The sequence below is a fragment of the Callithrix jacchus genome, chromosome 2 (genome assembly GCF_049354715.1).
Source record: "Callithrix jacchus isolate 240 chromosome 2, calJac240_pri, whole genome shotgun sequence".
Lineage (NCBI taxonomy): Eukaryota > Metazoa > Chordata > Mammalia > Primates > Cebidae > Callithrix > Callithrix jacchus.
This window is the reverse complement of record NC_133503.1, coordinates 77,500,497-77,519,128: the sequence shown is the minus strand read 5'-3', so window position 1 is coordinate 77,519,128 and position 18,632 is coordinate 77,500,497. Positions and strand designations below refer to the sequence as shown.

At 39.2% G+C, this 18,632-nt stretch overlaps 1 protein-coding gene across 12 annotated transcripts in view; it reads left to right on the top strand.

Moving 5' to 3' along the window:
- LYRM7 (LYR motif containing 7) overlaps positions 1–18,632 on the top strand; it is a 44,214-nt gene that overhangs the window by 19,842 nt on the left and 5,740 nt on the right. For 2 of the 12 annotated variants that reach the window (XR_013532088.1, XR_008479828.2), the window contains exon 5: positions 17,990–18,101. The exons of 4 other annotated variants lie outside the window; for them this stretch is intronic. Coding sequence is in view for 6 of the 8 variants with exons in the window: in XM_054252576.2 (XP_054108551.1) it covers positions 11,070–11,161 (92 nt within the window). In the remaining 2 variants the exon portion in view is untranslated. Of the gene's footprint in view, positions 1–2,882; positions 6,669–11,069; positions 12,059–16,698; positions 18,102–18,632 lie in introns of those variants that run through there. 6 more of the 12 variants (XM_017969707.4, XM_017969704.4, XM_054252576.2 and 3 more) reach the window with 4 other exon arrangements.

The following is an 18,632-nucleotide window of genomic DNA, read 5'->3' as shown; positions in this document are numbered from 1 at the left end:
TCCAGCCTGGGTGACAGAGTAAGACCCTGCCTCAAAAAAATATATATATGTTGAAAGGCTTTGTTTTTTAAGCAGACTATGAAAGTATAGCATGCAAACAAAAAGTACTCAATTTGTAGTTGTATAGCTCAGTAAATCTTCATAAAACGAAATACTCATGTAACCAACATGCACAACAAGCCACAGGTTAAAAAAAAAATTATCCTTTCTGATGGATATGTGGTGGTATCACATTGTGATTTTAATTTACATTTCTCTGGTAACTAATGAAGTATGAGGACCTTTTCAGTTGTTTAGTGGACATTTGGATATTCTTTTTTTATGAAGTACCTGTTTGAGACTTTTGTCCATTTTTCTAAGGGGTTGTCTGCCTTTTTATTGTTGATTTAAAGGATTTCTTTGTATGTTTTGAATATAGAATTTTTGGTGGGTATATGTATTACAAGAATCTTCTACTTTGTGGCTTTCCTTTTCACTTATCTTTCTATGAGAAGTTCTTAATTTTAATGTAGTCATATTTATGAATTTTTTTAATAATTAGTACTTTTGAATTCTATTAAAGAAATCTTTGCCTAACTGAAGCCAGATCATGAAGAGATTCTCCTATGCTTTCTTCCAAAATCTTTATTGTAGGCTGGGCATGGTGGCTCACGCCTGTAATCCCAGCACTTTGGGAGGCTGAGGTGGGTGGATCACCTGAGGTCCGGAGTTCAAGACCAACCTGGCCAACATGGTGAAACCCTGTCTCCACTAAAACTATAAAAATTAGCTGGGCGTGGTGGTGCATGCCTGTAATTCCAGCTACTCAGGAAGCTGAGGCAAGAGAAGCACTAGAACCTGGGAGGCAGAGGCTGCAGTGAGCCAAGATCACGCCACCATATTCCAGCCTGGGCAACAGAGTGAGACTCCATCTTGGGAAAAAAAAAAAAAAAAAGCTATATTGTTTGATGTTTTCCATTTGGTTGTTTATATCAACTAGAGTTGGTTTGTATATGGTGTGAGATAAGGGGTCAAGATTTATTTTTTTACACGTGACTATCCAGTTGATCCAGCAACACTTATTGAAAACACCACTCTTTCCCCTACTACTCTATAGGATCACCTTTCTCATAAAATCAAAGAACTATATATGTGTACATCTGTTTCTGGACTTAATAATCTCTTCAATCTGTTTTTCTGTCCTGTATCACATACCATAATGTCTTGATTATTACAGCCTTATACTAGGTCTTTCTACCGGGTAGTGTAAGTCCAAAGGATTTTTAAAGTTACTTTTAGTTAATGGGGACTTACCAGAAATTATTAGATCTTGGGCTGGGCACTGTGGTTCTTACCTATAATCCCAGCACTTTGGGAGGCTAAGGTAGGCGAATCACTTGAGCTCAGGAGTTCAAGACTAGCCAGGGCAACATGGTGAAACTCTGTCTCTACCAGAAATACAAAATATTTTCCAGGCATGGAGATGTGCCCATGATCTCAGCTACTCAGGAGGCTGAGGTGGAAGGATCACTTGAGCCTGGAAGGTGGTGTTGCAATGAGCCAAGATTGTACAACTACACTCTAGCCTTAGTAACAGAGCCAGACTCTGTCAGACACACACAAAAGTTATTAGATCTGAGTTATGTTTGTTTTGGGGATGGGGGTGGTTTCTGTTTTTTGGTTTGTTTTTTTTTTTTGAAACACAGTCTTGCTCTGTTGCCCAGCCCAAAGTGCAGTGGCTCGATCTCGACTCACTGCAACCTCTGCCTTCTGAGTTCAAGTGATTATCCTGCCTCAGCCCCCCTGGGTAGCTGGGACTATAGGCACCTGCTATGACGCCCAGCTAATTTTTTAGTTTTAAGTAGAGACGGGGTTTCATCTTATTGGCCAGGCTGGTTTCCAACTCCTGACCTTGTGATCCACCCACCTCGGCCTCCCGAAGTGTTAGGATTACAGATGTGAGCCACAGCCCAACCTGCCGCTTCGGCCTGTTTTTTCTGTTTTTTTTTTTTTTTTTTTTTTTTGAGACGGAGTTTCACTTGTCACCCAGGCTAGAGTGCAGTAACACGATTTCAGCTCACTACAACCTCTACCTCCCAGGTTCAAGTGATTCTCCTGCCTCAGCCCCCCAAGTAGCTGGGATTATAGGAGCTTGCCACCATGCCCATTTTTAGTAGAGATGAGGTTTCACCATGTTGGCCAGGCTGGTCTGGAGCTCCTGACCTCAGGTGATCCACCCACCTCAGCCTCCCAAAGTGCTGGAATTATAGGTTTGAGCCACTGCACCTGGCTGATCTATGTTTATAAGTCAGCAAACATAGTTAATCCTAAATTAAAAATGTATAGTCATCAGCTTTTATCATAATAATGATCTTTAGAGTTTCTGTGTAGTATAGCCAACATTTTATCCAGGGAATCACAGATATGTATTATTTTTATCATATGAATAAAGTTTTAGGTTATTTCAAATAACTAAAATTTAGTATCTATATTTCAAATTCCTGGTTTTAGATATAACAATATTGAATATTGGTTTAAATCTCTTTTTATCCTTTGGTTTTATGTATATTTTAATTTTCCCACACAATTAAATATTTTGACTCTTTTAGGAGTATTAATATAGATTGCCTTAGTAATAGCCTCATTCTTTCTGTGTGGCTGTATGTGTCTGTGTGTGTGTGAATACATATATATATATATATCTTTTTTCCTACTTCATTTGTATAGGTCCAAAATGTAACAAATTTGATTCCTTAATCTGTCTTTCTAAAAGTTACTTTAAGCACAGTTTCTCAAAATATTTTAGCAGTGTCTACACTGTCACATAGAAATGAACTAAAATTCTGCTTCTTGTTTAGAAAATGGAGAATTGTGATTATATGTTTCTAAAAAATATCATATAGAGATCGATCCAAGATGGCCGACCACTAACAGCTCAGGATTGTAGCTCCCAGTGAAAGCTCAGAGAACGAGACGACGCCACACTTTTAGACGAATTTTCGTCACTCACCGATCAGCCGATTCCCAGTGGAGGAGCCCCACGGGTCGCCAGCGCGACTCTTGTGGCCGCCGCAGCGGTTTTGCCGGCGTCTCGGCGCAGCAGCTCTTCATGCAGAGCCAACAGGACTGCTTCCCCTACTGACCGGAGTTTGGAGCTCCGGGAACTCAGCGCCGCTTGTTGCGGACTCAAGAGGGAAGCCAGACCAGAGATTCCCGGGCAGAAGAGCACCATCAGTCTTACCGCTGCTATTTAGGTTGCCACAGTGGGTTGCTTGGATCCCAGCACTGGGAATCAATAAGTCGGACGTCGACTCAGAAAACTAATTAGAAAGGCGGGTCATCTACAATGAAGGGAAAAAAACAGCTTAAGAAGGCCGAGTATACTCAAAATCAGAACCCATCAGCAACGGAACAAGCCCTGATGGAAAAGGACTCATTAGCAACCGAACAAGCCCTGATGGAAAAGGACTCATCAGTAACGGAACAAGCCCTGATGGAAAAGGACTGTGTTCCATTATCTGAAGTAGGCTTTAAAAGGTGGATGATAAGAAACTTCTGGGAACTTGTTCTAACCCAATGTGAAGAAACTAAGAACTTGGAAAAAAGGTTAGATGAAATGTTGAAAAGAATAGACAATATAGAGAGGAATACAAATGAACTTATGGAGTTGAAAAATACAACACGAGAACTTAGTGAAATATGTACAAGCTTAAACAGCCGAATGGATCAAGCAGAAGAAAGGGTATCAGAGGTCGAAGATCAACTTAATGAAACCGACAAGACAAGAATAGAGAAAAAAGGATAAAAAGGAATGAGCAAAATCTCCAAGCAATATGGGACTATGTGAAAAGACCTAATATACGCTTGATTGGTGTACCTGAATGTGACGGACAGAATGAATTCAAGCTGGAAAATACTCTCCAGGACATTATCCAGGAAAATTTTCCTAATTTAGCAAAGCAGGACACTATTCAACCCCAGGCAATACAGAGAACACCACAAAGATATTCCTCAAGAAGACCAACCCCAAGGCACATAATCGTTAGATTCACCAAGATCGAAATGAAGGAGAAAATATTAAGGGCAGCCAGAGAGAAAGATCAAGTTACTCATAAAGGTAAGCCTATTAGGCTTACAGCAGATCTCTCAATAGAAACCTTACAAGCTAGAAGAGAGTGGGGGCCAATATTCAATATACTTAATCAACAGAACTTTCAGCCCAGAATTTCATATCCTGCCAATTTAAGCTTTACATTTGAAGGAAAAATAAAATTTTTTAGGAACAAGCAAGTACTCAGAGATTTTATTACCACCAGGCCTGCTTTACAAGAACTTCTAACAGAAGCACTATACACAGAAAGGAACAACCAGTATGACCCTTTCTAAAAATACACCAAAAAGTAAAGAACATTAACATAAAGAAGAATTTTTATCAACGAAAGGACAAAATAGCCAGTTAATATCAAACGGCAGCAACCCTAAATTTAAATCAACCAAATCTCCCAATCAAAAGATACAGACAAAATCTAATGGTATATCCAAAGATATACATAGACTCAAAATAAAGGGTTGGAAAAAAAACGTACCAACCAAATGGAGAGCAAAAATAAATAAATAAGCAGGAGTTGCAATTTTCACATTTGACAAAATAGATTTCAAAGCTACAAGGATAAAAGGATTAATGTAATAATAAGAGATCTTAACACTCAGATACATAAGACCCATAATGAGATTTAGATTCAATGAGACAGAAAATTGATAACAATATCCGGGACTGGAACTAAGATCCAGAACAAATAAACTCAATAGGGCTCTCCATTTTAAACACACAAAATATACATTATCCACAAAACCTAACGATATATCTAAAGATATACAAAGACTCAAAACAAGGGGATGGAAAAAAACTCACCAACCAAATGGAGAGCAAAAATAAATAAATAAAAAGCAGGAGTTGCAATTCTCACACTTAATAAAATAGATTTCAAAGCTACAAGGATGCAAGGGTAAAAGGATTAATGTAGGAGGGGACTCAAGATGGCGCTGTGAGAACAACCCAGGATTGGAGCCCGCGTTGAATTCGCAAACGGTGAGTCAGTGCTGCATTTCCAGACTGATCTTTGTTGCCCACAGAACGGGGAAACTCCCAAGTATAAAAAGACACGGGACGCCAGGCAGTAGGTCTGCCTGGCGAAGCCGGCAGCCGGGGCGGCGGCGGCCGGCCCTACCCAGCAATCCCCACAGGGCGCGCTTGTCCGGGTGCCTTGTTGAACCGGCAACCTGAGACTTGAGAGGGCTGGACTTGAGACTGAACGAGACTTGCACAGTAGCCCAGCCCAGGGGATTGCAGGGACAGATCGCTTGGGATACCCAGTGGGACGAACAAAACCGCGATTTCAAACTATCCCGGGCAGACGGTCCGAGACTCTCTGTGGGGGAGGGGCGTCCACCACTACGGAGGCAACCTGCCCCAACTGATATACACGCCCACTGCTGAGGCAGCCAGCCGTTGCCGAGGCAACCCGCCCCAACTGAGATACACGCCCACTGCTGACGCAGCCAGCCGTTGCCGAGACAACCCGTCCCTACTGAGATACACGCCCACTGCTGACGCAGCCTGCCGTTGCTGAGGCAACACGCTACAACGAAGAGACTACGCCACAGGGCGTGGCGGAGACCACAGCAGAGCCGGCAGGAACAGCGCGAATCACACAACAGCAGGGCGGAGCCTCGGCAGCCAAACAGTGGCTAGTCTGCCTTCGAGCTGGGCAGGACACCTGATCGGACATCCAAAAATAAAGCCCAAACCCCTCAACACAGAGCATTTGAGAAAAAAAAAAAGGGTTGTTTAATGAGCTGTGTTGCAGCAGAATCAAACATAGCAGCCTAACAGCCCTGAATGAACAACAGAGTGCCCAGCTCAGCAATTAAACCCCTATAAAGTACAAACTGTCTCCTCAAGCAGCTCCCTGACCCCTCTATATCCAAAAGACTGTCATTAGGCAGGCATCATCCTGGGACAAAGAGAGCAGAAAAAGAAACTGGTAGCATCCCTCGCTGTGCCACGGCTACTAGAGGTGCACCCCAGACAAGCAGGGTCTGGAGCGGACCTCAACAGTCGTACAGCGAAGGGGCTAGACTGGTAGAAGGAAAACCAAGCAACAGAAATACTTCATCATCAACATTCTGGGTGTCCACTCAGAGACCCAAACGAAAAGTCAGCAACTACGCAGACGACCAGCGGACAAATCCACAAAGATGGGAAGAAACCAGCGCAAAAAGGAGGAAAACACCCGAAACCAGAACACATCGCCTCCTAGAAAGGACCAAAACTCCTCACCAGCAAGGGAACAAAGCTGGACGGAGAATGACTGTGACGAAATGACGGAATTAGACTTCAGAAGATGGATAATGAGAAACTTTTGTGAGCTAAAAGATCATGTATTAAATCAATGCAAAGAAACTAAGAACCTTGAAAAAAGATTTGAAAAAAGATTCGAGGAAATGATAACAAGAATGGATACCTTAGAGAGGAATATGAATGAATTAAAGGAGCTGAAAAACACAATACGAGAACTTCGCGAAGCAAACGCAAGTTTCAATAGCCGAATTGACCAAGCAGAAGAAAGAATCTGAAGTCGAAGACCAACTCAATGAAATAAAACGAGAAACCAAGATCAGAGAAAAAAGCGCAAAAAGGAATGAACAAAGTCTACAAGAAATGTGGGACTATGTGAAAAGACCTAACCTACATTTGATAGGTGTACCAGAAGGGAATGAAGAGAATGAATCCCAGCTGGAAAATACTATTCAGGACATCATCCAGGAAAATTTCCCCCACCTAGCAAGACAAGCCAACACTCAATTGCAGGAAATACAGAGAACACCACAAAGATATTCCGCAAGAAGAGCAACCCCAAGGCACATAATCGTCACATTCAACAGGGTTGAAATAAAGGAGAGAATACTAAGGGCAGCCAGAGAGAAAGGTCGGGTCACCCACAAAGGGAAGCCCATCAGACTCACAGCAGATCTCTCGGCAGAAACACTACAAGCCAGAAGAGAGTGGGGGCCAATATTCAACATTCTTAAAGAAAAGAACTTTCAACCCAGAATTTCATATCCAGCCAAACTGAGCTTCAGAAGTGAAGGAAGAATAAAACCCTTTGCGAACAAGCAAGTACTCAGAGATTTTGTCACCACCAGGCCTGCTTTACAAGAGCTCCTAAAAGAGGCACTACACATAGAAAGGATCAATCAGTACCAGCCATTCCAAAATCACACTGAATGCTAAAGAGCTTCAACATAATGAAGAATCTACAACAACTAACAGGCAAAACAGCCACTTAGCATCAAAATGGCAGTATCAAATTCACACATAACAATATTAACCCTAAATGTAAATGGACTAAATGCACCAATCAAAAGACACAGACTGGCAAATTGGATAAAAATCCAAAACCCATCAGTGTGCTGTATCCAGGAAACCCATCTCACATGCAAGGATACACAAAGGCTCAAAATAAAGGGATGGAGGAAGATTTACCAAGCTAATGGAAAGCAAAAAAAAGCAGGAGTTGCAATTCTCATCTCTGATAAAATAGACTTTAAAGCAACAAAGATCAAAAGAGACAAAGAAGGCCATTACATAATGGTAAAAGGATCGATACAACAAGAAGAGCTAATGATCCTAAACATATATGGACCCAACACAGGAGCACCCAGATACATAAGGCAAGTTCTTAATGACTTACAGAAGGACTTAGACTCCCACACAATAATAGTGGGAGACTTTAACACTCCACTGTCAATACTAGAGAGATCAACCAGACAGAAAATCAACAAGGATACCCAGGGCTTGAACTCAGACCTGGAGCAAGCAAACCTGGTGGACATTTACAGAACTCTCCACCCCAAATCCACAGAATACACATTCTTCTCAGCACCACATCACACCTACTCTAAAATTGACCACATAATTGGAAGTAAAGCACTACTCAACAAATGCAAAACAACTGAAATCATAACAAACAGCCTCTCAGACCATAGTGCAATCAAGTTAGAACTCAGAATTCAGAAACCGACCCAGAACCGCACAGCTTCATGGAAACTGAACAACTGGCTCTTGAATGTTGACTGGGTAAACAACGAAATGAAGGCAGAAATAAAGAAGTTCTTCGAAACCAATGAGAATGAAGACACAACGTGCCAGAACCTCTGGGACACATTTAAAGCAGTCTCTAGAGGAAAGTATATAGCAATAAGTGCCCATATGAGGAGAATGGAGAGATCCAAAATTGACACCCTATCGTCAAAATTGAAAGAGCTAGAGGAGCAAGATCAAAAAAACTCAAAACCCAGCAGAAGACAAGAAATTACTAAGATCAGAGCTGAGCTAAAGGAGATTGAGACACGAAAAACCCTTCAAAAAATCAATAAATCCAAGAGCTGGTTTTTTGAAAAGATCAACAAAATAGACAGACCACTAGCCAGATTGATTAAAAAGAAAAGAGAGAACAACCAAATAGATGCAATAAAAAATGATAAAGGGGAAATCACCACAGATTCCACAGAAATTCAAACCATCATCAGAGAATATTACAAACAACTCTATGCACATAAACTAGTAAACCTGGAAGAAATGGATAAATTCCTGGACTCCTGTGTCCTCCCAAGCCTAAACCAGGAGGAAGCTGAAACTATGAATAGACCAATAACAAGGTCTGAAGTTGAGGCAGCAATTAAGAGCCTACCTCACAAAAAAAGCCCAGGTCCAGATGGGTTCACAGCCGAATTCTACCAGACACACAAGGAGGAGCTGGTACCATTCCTTCTAAAACTATTTCAAACAATCCAAAAGGAGGGAATCCTTCCCAAATCATTTTATGAGACCAACATCATCCTGATACCAAAACCCGGCAGAGACCCAACAAGAAAAGAAAACTTCAGGCCAATATCCATGATGAACATAGATGCAAAAATCTTCAATAAAATATTGGCAAGCCGATTGCAACAGCAAATCAAAAAACTTATTCATCATGATCAAGTAGGATTCATCCCAGGGATGCAAGGCTGGTTCAACATACGCAAGTCTATCAACGTAATTCACCACATAAACAGAACCAAAAACAAAAACCACATGATTATCTCAATTGACGCAGAGAAGGCATTTGACAAAATTCAACAGCCCTTTATGCTAAAAACCCTCAATAAACTCGGTATCGATGGAACGTATCTCAAAGTAATAAAAGCTATTTATGACAAACCAACAGCCAATATCATACTGAATGGGCAAAAACTGGAAGCATTCCCTTTGAAATCTGGTACTAGACAAGGATGCCCTCTCTCACCACTCCTATTCAATATAGTACTGGAAGTTCTAGCCAGAGCAATCAGGCAAGAAAAAGAAATAAAGGGTATTCAAATAGGAAAGGTGGAAGCCAAATTGTCTCTATTTGCAGACGACATGATAGTATACCTAGAAGACCCCATCGCCTCAGCCCAAAAACTCCTGAAACTGATAAACAACTTCAGCAAAGTCTCAGGATATAAAATCAATGTGCAAAAATCACAAGCATTCGTCTACACCAATAACAGACTTAAAGAAAGCCAAATCAAGAGCGAACTGCCATTCGCAATTGCTACAAAAAGAATAAAATACCTTGGAATACAACTCACAAGGAACGTAAGGGACCTCTTCAAGGAGAACTACAAACCACTGCTCAACGAAATCAGAGAGGACACAAACAGATGGAGAAACATTCCATGTTCATGGTTAGGAAGAATTAACATCGTGAAAATGGCTATACTGCCCAAAGTAATTTACAGAATCAACGCTATCCCCATCAAGCTACCATTGACTTTCTTCACAGAACTGGAAAAAACCACCATGAACTTCATATGGAACCAAAAGAGAGCCCGCATAGCCAAGTCAATTCTAAGCAAAAAGAACACAGCGGGGGGCATCACACTACCGGATTTCAAACTATACTACAAGGCTACAGTAATCAAAACAGCATGGTACTGGTACCAAAACAGAGATATAGATCAATGGAAAAAAACAGAGGCACCGGAGGCAACACAACATACATACAACTATACAATCTTTGATAAACCTGACAAAAACAAGCAATGGGGCAAGGATTCCATGTTTAACAAATGGTGTTGGGAAAACTGGCTAGCCATGTGCAGAAAGCAGAAACTGGACCCCTTCCTGACACCTTACACTAAAATTAACTCCAGATGGATTAAAGACTTAAACATTAGACCTGGCACCATAAAAACCCTAGAAGGAAATCTAGGCAAAACTATCCAGGACATAGGAGTAGGCAAGGACTTCATGAACAAAACACCAAGAACATTGGCAACAAAAGCCAAAATAGACAAATGGGACCTAATGAAACTCCACAGCTTCTGCACGGCAAAAGAAACAGTCACTAGAGTGGATCGGCAACCAACAGAATGGGAAAAAATTTTCGCAGTCTACCCATCTGACAAAGGGCTGATATCCAGAATTTACAAACAACTCAAGCAGATTTACAGGAAAAAAACAAACAAGCCCATTCAAAAGTGGGCAAAGGATATGAACAGATACTTTACGAAAGAAGACATATATGAGGCCAACAATCATATGAAAAAATGCTCATCGTCACTGGTCATCAGAGAGATGCAAATCAAAACCACATTGAGATACCATCTCACGCCAGTTAGAATGGCGATCATTAAAAAATCTGGAGACAACAAATGCTGGAGAGGATGTGGAGAAAAAGGAACACTTTTACACTGTTGGTGGGAGTGTAAATTAGTTCAACCATTGTGGAAGACAGTGTGGCGATTCCTCAAGGCCTTAGAAATAGAAATTCCATTTGACCCAGCAATCCCATTACTGGGTATATATCCAAAAGACTATAAATCGTTCTACTATAAGGACACATGTACACGAATGTTCATTGCAGCACTGTTTACAATAGCAAAGACCTGGAATCAACCCAAATGCCCATTGATAATAGACTGGATTGGAAAAATGTGGCACATATACACCATGGAATATTATGCAGCAATCAGAAATGATGAGTTCGTGTCGTTTGTAGGGACATGGATGAATCTGGAAAACATCATCCTCAGCAAACTGACACAAGAACAGAAAATGAAACACCGCATATTCTCACTCATAGGTGGATGATGAAAAATGAGAACACATGGACAGAGAAAGGGGAGTACTAAACACTGGGGTCTATTGGGGGGAAAAGGGGAGGGCCAGTGGGAGGGGGAGGTGGGGAGGGATAGCCTGGGGAGAAATGCCAAATGTGGGTGAAGGGGAGAAGAAAAGCAAAGCACACTGCCATGTGTGTACCTACGCAACTGTCTTGCATGCTCTGCTCATGTACCCCAAAACCTATAATCCAATAAAAAATTTAAAAAAATAAATAAATAAATAAATAAATGAAAATCACCCCAAAAAAAAAAAAAAAAAAAAAAGGATTAATGTAACAATAAGAGATCTTAACACCCAAATACATAAGACACATTAATGAGATTTAGATTCAACGAGACAACAAATTGATAACGATATCCAGGACTTGAACTCAGAGCCAGAACAAATAAACACAATAGAGGTCTCCATTTTAAACACATAAAATATGCATTAACCACTTTAAACACTCAAAATATTGATTGGCCATTATTGAAACCCATTTTAGGAATGAAGTAATATTCCTTTTTCCCTCTTTTTCTTTTTTTCCCCTTCTTTTTCTCTTTAAAAAAAAATATATATCATATAATGTCAGGGGCAGTGGCTCACGCCTGCAATCCCAGCACTTGGGAGGCTGAGGCCGGCAGATCACGAGGTCAAGAAATTGAGACCACCCTGGCCAACATGGTGAAACTCCATCTCTACTAAAAATACAAAACTTAGCTGGGCATGGTGGCACGTGCCTGTAGTCCCAGCTACTTAGGAGGCTAAGGCAGGAGAATCGCTTGAACCCGGGAAGTGGAGGTTGCAGTGAGCCGAGATGGCGCCACTATACTCCAGCCTGGCGAGAGAGCAAGACTTCGTCTCAAAAAAAAAAAAAAAAAGAAATAATGTCCCAAAATAAAAATAATAGAAATTAAAAGTTATAAAATGAAATTTCATTTGGAAGAGTAATCACCTTGTATGCATGAGTGAATTCTAAATCCATCTCTTTTTCTTTCATTCAAATAATATCTGTGGTGGAAATTAAATGTTGAATCCCAGCAGAAACTCCTTAAGTAGCCTCTCTTTTTTTTTTTTAAATCACTTCCAGACATCTCTCAAAAGGTGACATACAAATGACCAACAAGTATATGAAAAAATACTCAGCATCACTAATCAGGGAAATAAAAATTAAAACCACAATGAGATATCATCTCACCCAGATAGAATGACTGTTGTCAAAAAGACAAAAAATGACAAATGCTGACAAGAATGTGGAGAAAGGAGAACTCTTATACACTGTTGGTGGGAATGTAAATTAGGATAGCCATTATAAAAAACAGTAGAGGTTCCTCAAAAACTAAATTAGAACTATTGCATGATCTAGTAATTCCTCTACTGGGTATGTATCCAAAGGAAAGGAAATCACTGTATCCAAAAGATAGCTGCATTTCCATGTTTATTGTGGCACTATTCACAATAGCCAAGATACAGAATCAACCTAAGAATCTATCGACAGATGGACAAAGAAAATGTAGTCTATCTGTATATATAACAATGGAATACTATTCAGTCATAAAAACAAGGAAATCTTATCATTTGTGACAACAAACATGAACCTGGGGGACATTATATTAAGTGAAATAAGCCAGGCACGGAAAGACAAATATTGCATGTTCTCACTCATGTGGAATCTAAAAAAGTTCAGCTTACAGAAACAGAGAGCAGATAGTGGTTACTAGAGGCCAAGAAGGGTTGAAGGGGGATAGCCAAAGGTTGGTTAATGGGTCTGAAATTAGTTAGCCAGGAGGAATAAGTTCTAATGTTCTATACCACTGTAGGGTGACTATAATTAACAATTTATTGTATATTTTCAAATAGCTAGAAGAGCAAATTTTGAATATTCCTAACACAAAGAAATGATAAATGAGGTCATAGATGTGCTAATTACCCCGATTTAGTCATCACACATATACATGTATTGAAATATTACTCTGTACCCTTTAAATATCCATATATTTAGTATGTATCAATTTAATAAAAAGAGGCCAGGTGCAATGGCTCACGCCTGTAATCCCAGCACTTTGGGAGACTGAGGCGGGCAGATCACAAGGTCAAGAGATCAAGAGCATCCTAGCCAACACGGTGAAACCCCATCTCTACTAAAAATACAAAAATTTGCTGGGCATGGTGGCATGTGCCTGTAGTCCCAGCTATTCAGTAGACGGAGGCAGGAGAATCACTTGAACCCGGGAGGTGGAGATTGTAGTAGAGCAGAGATTATGCCACTGCACTCCAGCCTGGTGACAAAGCAGGACTCCATCTCTATAATAATAATAATAATAATAATAATAATAAAAGGAAAACATTTATTTCCTTTATCCCTGCAGGTGAATTCAAAGTTATTACAAGGATAATTCATCATTTGAAATAATTCCTTCTTTTTAAAATCTTTAAAAAATATTTTGGAAACTTTTTTTTTTTCAAATGTTCTCTACATTTTCTGTTTTTCGTATTACCCTTAGGTGCATGAATTTGTATAAATTATAATTTTTTATTCATATCACTCATCATTGGTCTAGCATAGCCTTTATAAGTTAGGAAGATACTCAGGTTATTCATTATTCTATACTTGCTTTCTATTTGATTACTGACATTTGTGGAAACCCTGTTTCTAGTGTGCATATTAGTCACCTGGTTTCAATGTTGTACTTTGAGAAACATGTATATTTTCATTCATATAAAGTTATGGTAAAGATGGTCCCAAGTAAACGTAGGACTTCAGGTCATTATTTTTTATGGTACTTAGTTTTTTAGTAAAATCCATATTTTTAATTTCCTCTCTGGCATTTATATAAGAAAAAATAGGGAGGTACTTCTAAACGAATGATACAATTTTAAGAAAATCTCTAAGAAGCTGTTTTTCAGATGTATTTTAAACTTCTGCCTTTTGGTTTATTTAGATTCGTCATTGTCTAAAACTGTCTATGGTTTGTGTTCTAAGACATTAATGTGACTTAACAAACAATGAATCACTGTTAGGCTAGATGCCAGGGATAGAACAATGGGCAAGACAGATCTGGTTCCTATCCAGGGAAACTTAGAGTGCTGTGTAAAAGACAGACAATTAAATGTACAGTTTTAGTTCTTTCAGTGCCATGATAGGAGGCAGAGATTTTTGAGGCACATAAGCAGAGCTGCAGATCCAAACTTGATGAGTTAGGGACAGGTTCTTAGAAGAAAACACTTTTTGGTTATAGTTTCCCTAATTTGAAGTTATCATTTATATAATATAGATAACATGCTTGAAATATTTAGAAGTGTTTCTGGAATTTCAGTATGAAATATTTTAATGTCCTTTAAATTATTCAGATTCAAAATATCTCTATGATTGTCACACTATTATAAACTATGCTATACATAATTTATTTTAAAATCTTTATCAAAATTTTTATTTTGTTCCAAAATTGAGATAAAGACTTTATTTCAAGAAATTGCTTTTTATTGATATATTTAATATGACCAGAGTAGATAAGGCATTTCAAGGGCCTAATGTACAGGAAATAAACCATCATCTCAATGCAGTTCCTTTTTAAAGATCTGTCATCATCAACAAACTAATGCTGTTATACTACTCAGTATTTAATGTGGAGAGCAAAGTCAGGGATTTTATAATCAATAAAACAAAATTATAGTGAAAACAGTATACTTGTGATACATTTGCCCTAATTAAAGAGTTAACAGTTAATAAATACAGAACAATTCAGTTGTAAAATATCTTTTGATGCCAAAGATTATTGAATAAGGTGAATTAGATAAAGAAACAGTATAGTGGATATTTGACAGATTTTCTGGTTATTTAGTACTTTTCAAATAGCCCTGCTTTGTTTCAAGACTTTCCATCTGCCTGAATTCTAAATCCCTAAATCAGAATCTAGAAAATTTCAGTTGCTCAGTTTCCTTTGTAGCTCCAGCATGGGCATTTGATTAGGTGAAGCACACTTACCTGTATTCAGCACAGAATCTGTTTTGCTGGCAGGAGTAGCATCATTGGTTTCCGGATCAGGTTCCTCATAGAGAAGAGAAGTAGCATTGGTATGATGGCAAGAGCAGACATGGTAAAGTTGAGTTTCTGGCAACATCAGAAGTGTAGCGTCTTGTGTTCCATGAGAGTAAAAATGGCGGCAGTTTCTTCTGGCACCCCACAGAAGAGCAGCCGTTTTTATCATTAACCTATTTATGTGGTATGGCTTTGGTCATTACTCCTGGAAGCTTAGTCTCAGGTCTGCCTGGTTCTTGACAATTTGAAACAACCTGTTTAATGCCTTTTCAGCTTCTAAGCAGCCAGAGGCTGGTTCTGTGACTTGCAACCAAGACTGACAGTTAAAGCTTTTATAGTCCACTTCCTGGTGATATGAGTTAGATTAAATAAAATTGGCTGGGCACAGTGGCTCATGCCTGTAATCCCAATACTTTGGGAGGCCGAGGTGGGCAGATCACCTGAGGTCATGAGTTCCAGACCAGCCTGGCCAACATGGCAAAACCCCACCTCTACTGAAAAATACAAAAATTGACGAGGCATGGTGGCGGGTGCCTATAATCCCAGCTACTCAGGAGGCTGAGACAGGAGAGTCGCTTGAAACCGGGAGGCTGAGGTTACAGTGAGCTAAGATTGCGCCATTGCACTCCAGCCTGGGAGACAGAGGAGGTACCATCTCAACAATTAATAATTAAAATTGAAAAGGAGGATGAATGCAGATTAAGCTAGTCTGCAAAGCACAGGTAGAAAGAAGTACTTCTTTGCTAAAAGGCACTCTTCCGTCTACAGCCTAGAGCCTAATCGATTAAAAAGTCCCGTCATTTAGAACCTTGGAGAGTTAAAAAATGCTAATTGTTTTTATCCACTAAGACTAAAGCCAATGCAAACAGGAGAATTCTGAGCTGTAACATGGAATAAGATCAATGCTTCAAGACTTTCTTATTCTTCCAGACAAAGATTAGATGTATGATTCATTTACTCACTGGAGCTTATTCTTCACTACTTTAAGAAGTGGCCACTAAGGTAAGGGTTAGGGGATTAGACAGAATGTAGAGGCTGTTACCGAAGGATGACAGTCTTCATGCTTATTTTTCTGTGGCTACTAGTGCATGGAAATGACTGGAAACTAATTTGAAGCTCATAAAGTTTTTGAGCAAATTTTATTGCCAAGAAACTCTAGGCCTGAGCTTTTTTCACTTCTTAAGGCCAAATCTGGGCCCCTAAACTGATGTCACCAGGAAGTGGACTATGAAAGCTTTTAAAGACGCAAAGAAGGGCATCTTCCCCAATATCTTCATCATAGAACAATGAGGCTCAGCAGGACCTTCTGGAAAACTAGCACTGTAACCAAAAATACTTTATTTCAGTCTGGATGAGACCTTAGGGGACAGGTAGTAAGTGGATGTATTCTACAGATGAAAAGAAGGATGCATATTGCATGGCCAAAAAGGGTGATGCTTGTTGCCTCACCAGTATCTATTCTCCTGTTCTTTTTTTTTGGAGATAGAGTCTGCTTCTGGCACCATCTCAGCTCACTGCAACCTCCACCTCCCGGGTTCAAGTGATTCTTGTGCGTCCGCCTCCTGAGTAGCTGGAACTACAGCTCAAGCAATCTGACCACCTTGGCCTCCCACAGTAGTAGGATTACAGCTGTGATTACTGTGCCCGGCTTCTCCTGTTCTTTTTTACTAACTGAAAAGTTGTGTTCAGGGTACAATGTACCTAGCAAAAAAAAAAAAAAGTTATTTTCCAGACCATGTGACACCTTTCTGGTCTATATAAACCCTATCAACTGGGTGTTACTTCCAAGAAAGTCATTGTTTTCCTGTTTAAAAGGAATAGACTGAGCTGGCACTCTCCTTTTACTGTTTTCTCTTCTCTGTTCTTCCCACATGGAGTGCAGCTATAATATGGCAGCAGCAGTGAAGACAAAACACTCATGGAAGGTAGCAGAACAAGAAGAGAGAAAGAGCCTGGGTCTTTAGTATCACTAAGGACAACACTAGCCCAGACTGCCTTAATCTGTATTTCTTGATAATGTGAGAAAAATTAAATCCCTTATTTAAACCAGCTTGTTGGACTTCGGTTATTCAGAGCTGAACATATTCTAAAATGATAGGGCTATATTTAGCCATTTATTTTTCCATTCTCCTATAAAAGTCTTGTACCACTTTTGTAATACATTACATTATACTATAATTTGTGGTTTGTCTAGCTGTCTTTTCCATTAGATTATATGCTCCTTGAAGCTGAAGAGACTATTATATATTCACATTCATACCTTAATTTTTTGACCTAATGTCTGGCATGAAATAGGCACATACAGGTTTGAAAAGTGAAACAAATTATTGCCATTGTTAACAAGTTAAAATGTACACTAAAATTTATTCTCTGATGAAACCTCCAAAGGTTTGGTAAAAGTAAGTGCAATATAAACAAAGGTTAAATAATACTTACTTAACTGGTTTTTATTTTTGTAAGCCAAATTTATAATCTGGCTAATAAGAGCATTATTTTTAGTCAGACCAGTTCTTCTTTAAGTAAAATTTTCAGTTTGCCTTTTGGGTTGAATTTGTTTTAGTGCTTTGTTGTTGTTGTTGTTGTTGTTGTTTTTGCTGTTGTTTTTGTTGAGACAGAGTCTCTCTGTCTCCCAGGCTGGAATGCAGTGGCATAATCATTTCTCACTGTAACCTCAAACTCTTGGGCTCAGGCAATCCTCCTGCCTCAGCCTCTTGAGTAGCTAGGAATACAGGTGTATACCGCCATGCCTAGCTAATTTTAAAAAAAATTTTTTGTAGAGACAGAGTCTCCCTATGTTTCCCAAGTTGGTCTCAAACTCATAGCCTGAAGCAATCTTCCCACCTCAGCTTCTCAAAGTGCCAGAATTACAGGCAAAAGCTGCTGTACCTGGTCAGTATTTATATATATATGTCTGTGTGTAACCTATGTATATATAACCTATACATAAATACACATATATAGTATATATATGTGTGTGTATATATATATAGTGTGTGTGTATATATATATATATATCCCTATATAGTATGTATGTGTATATATATATAAAGGTTTTATATATGTGTGTATGTGTATATGTAGATATAACCCAGATTCTACAAGTGCTAACATTTTACCGTATATGGTTTATTATGTTTTCCTAATTTTTTCCCTGAACTTTCTGAGAGTAAGTTGCAGACATATGCCTATTTACCCCAAAATGAGCATTTTTAAAATTATGATAGCTCATTTGAGTTTAGAGCTTCTGGAGAAATACTTTAGAGTATATTTCTTTAAAATATTTGAATATATATTTCCTAAATATACAAGGACATTCTCTAATGTAACTGCAGTATAATTATCAAAACCAGTGTATTAACATTGATGCAATACTAACATTTAACTCCTTTCATTTGTCCTAATAATGCCCTTTATGACAAA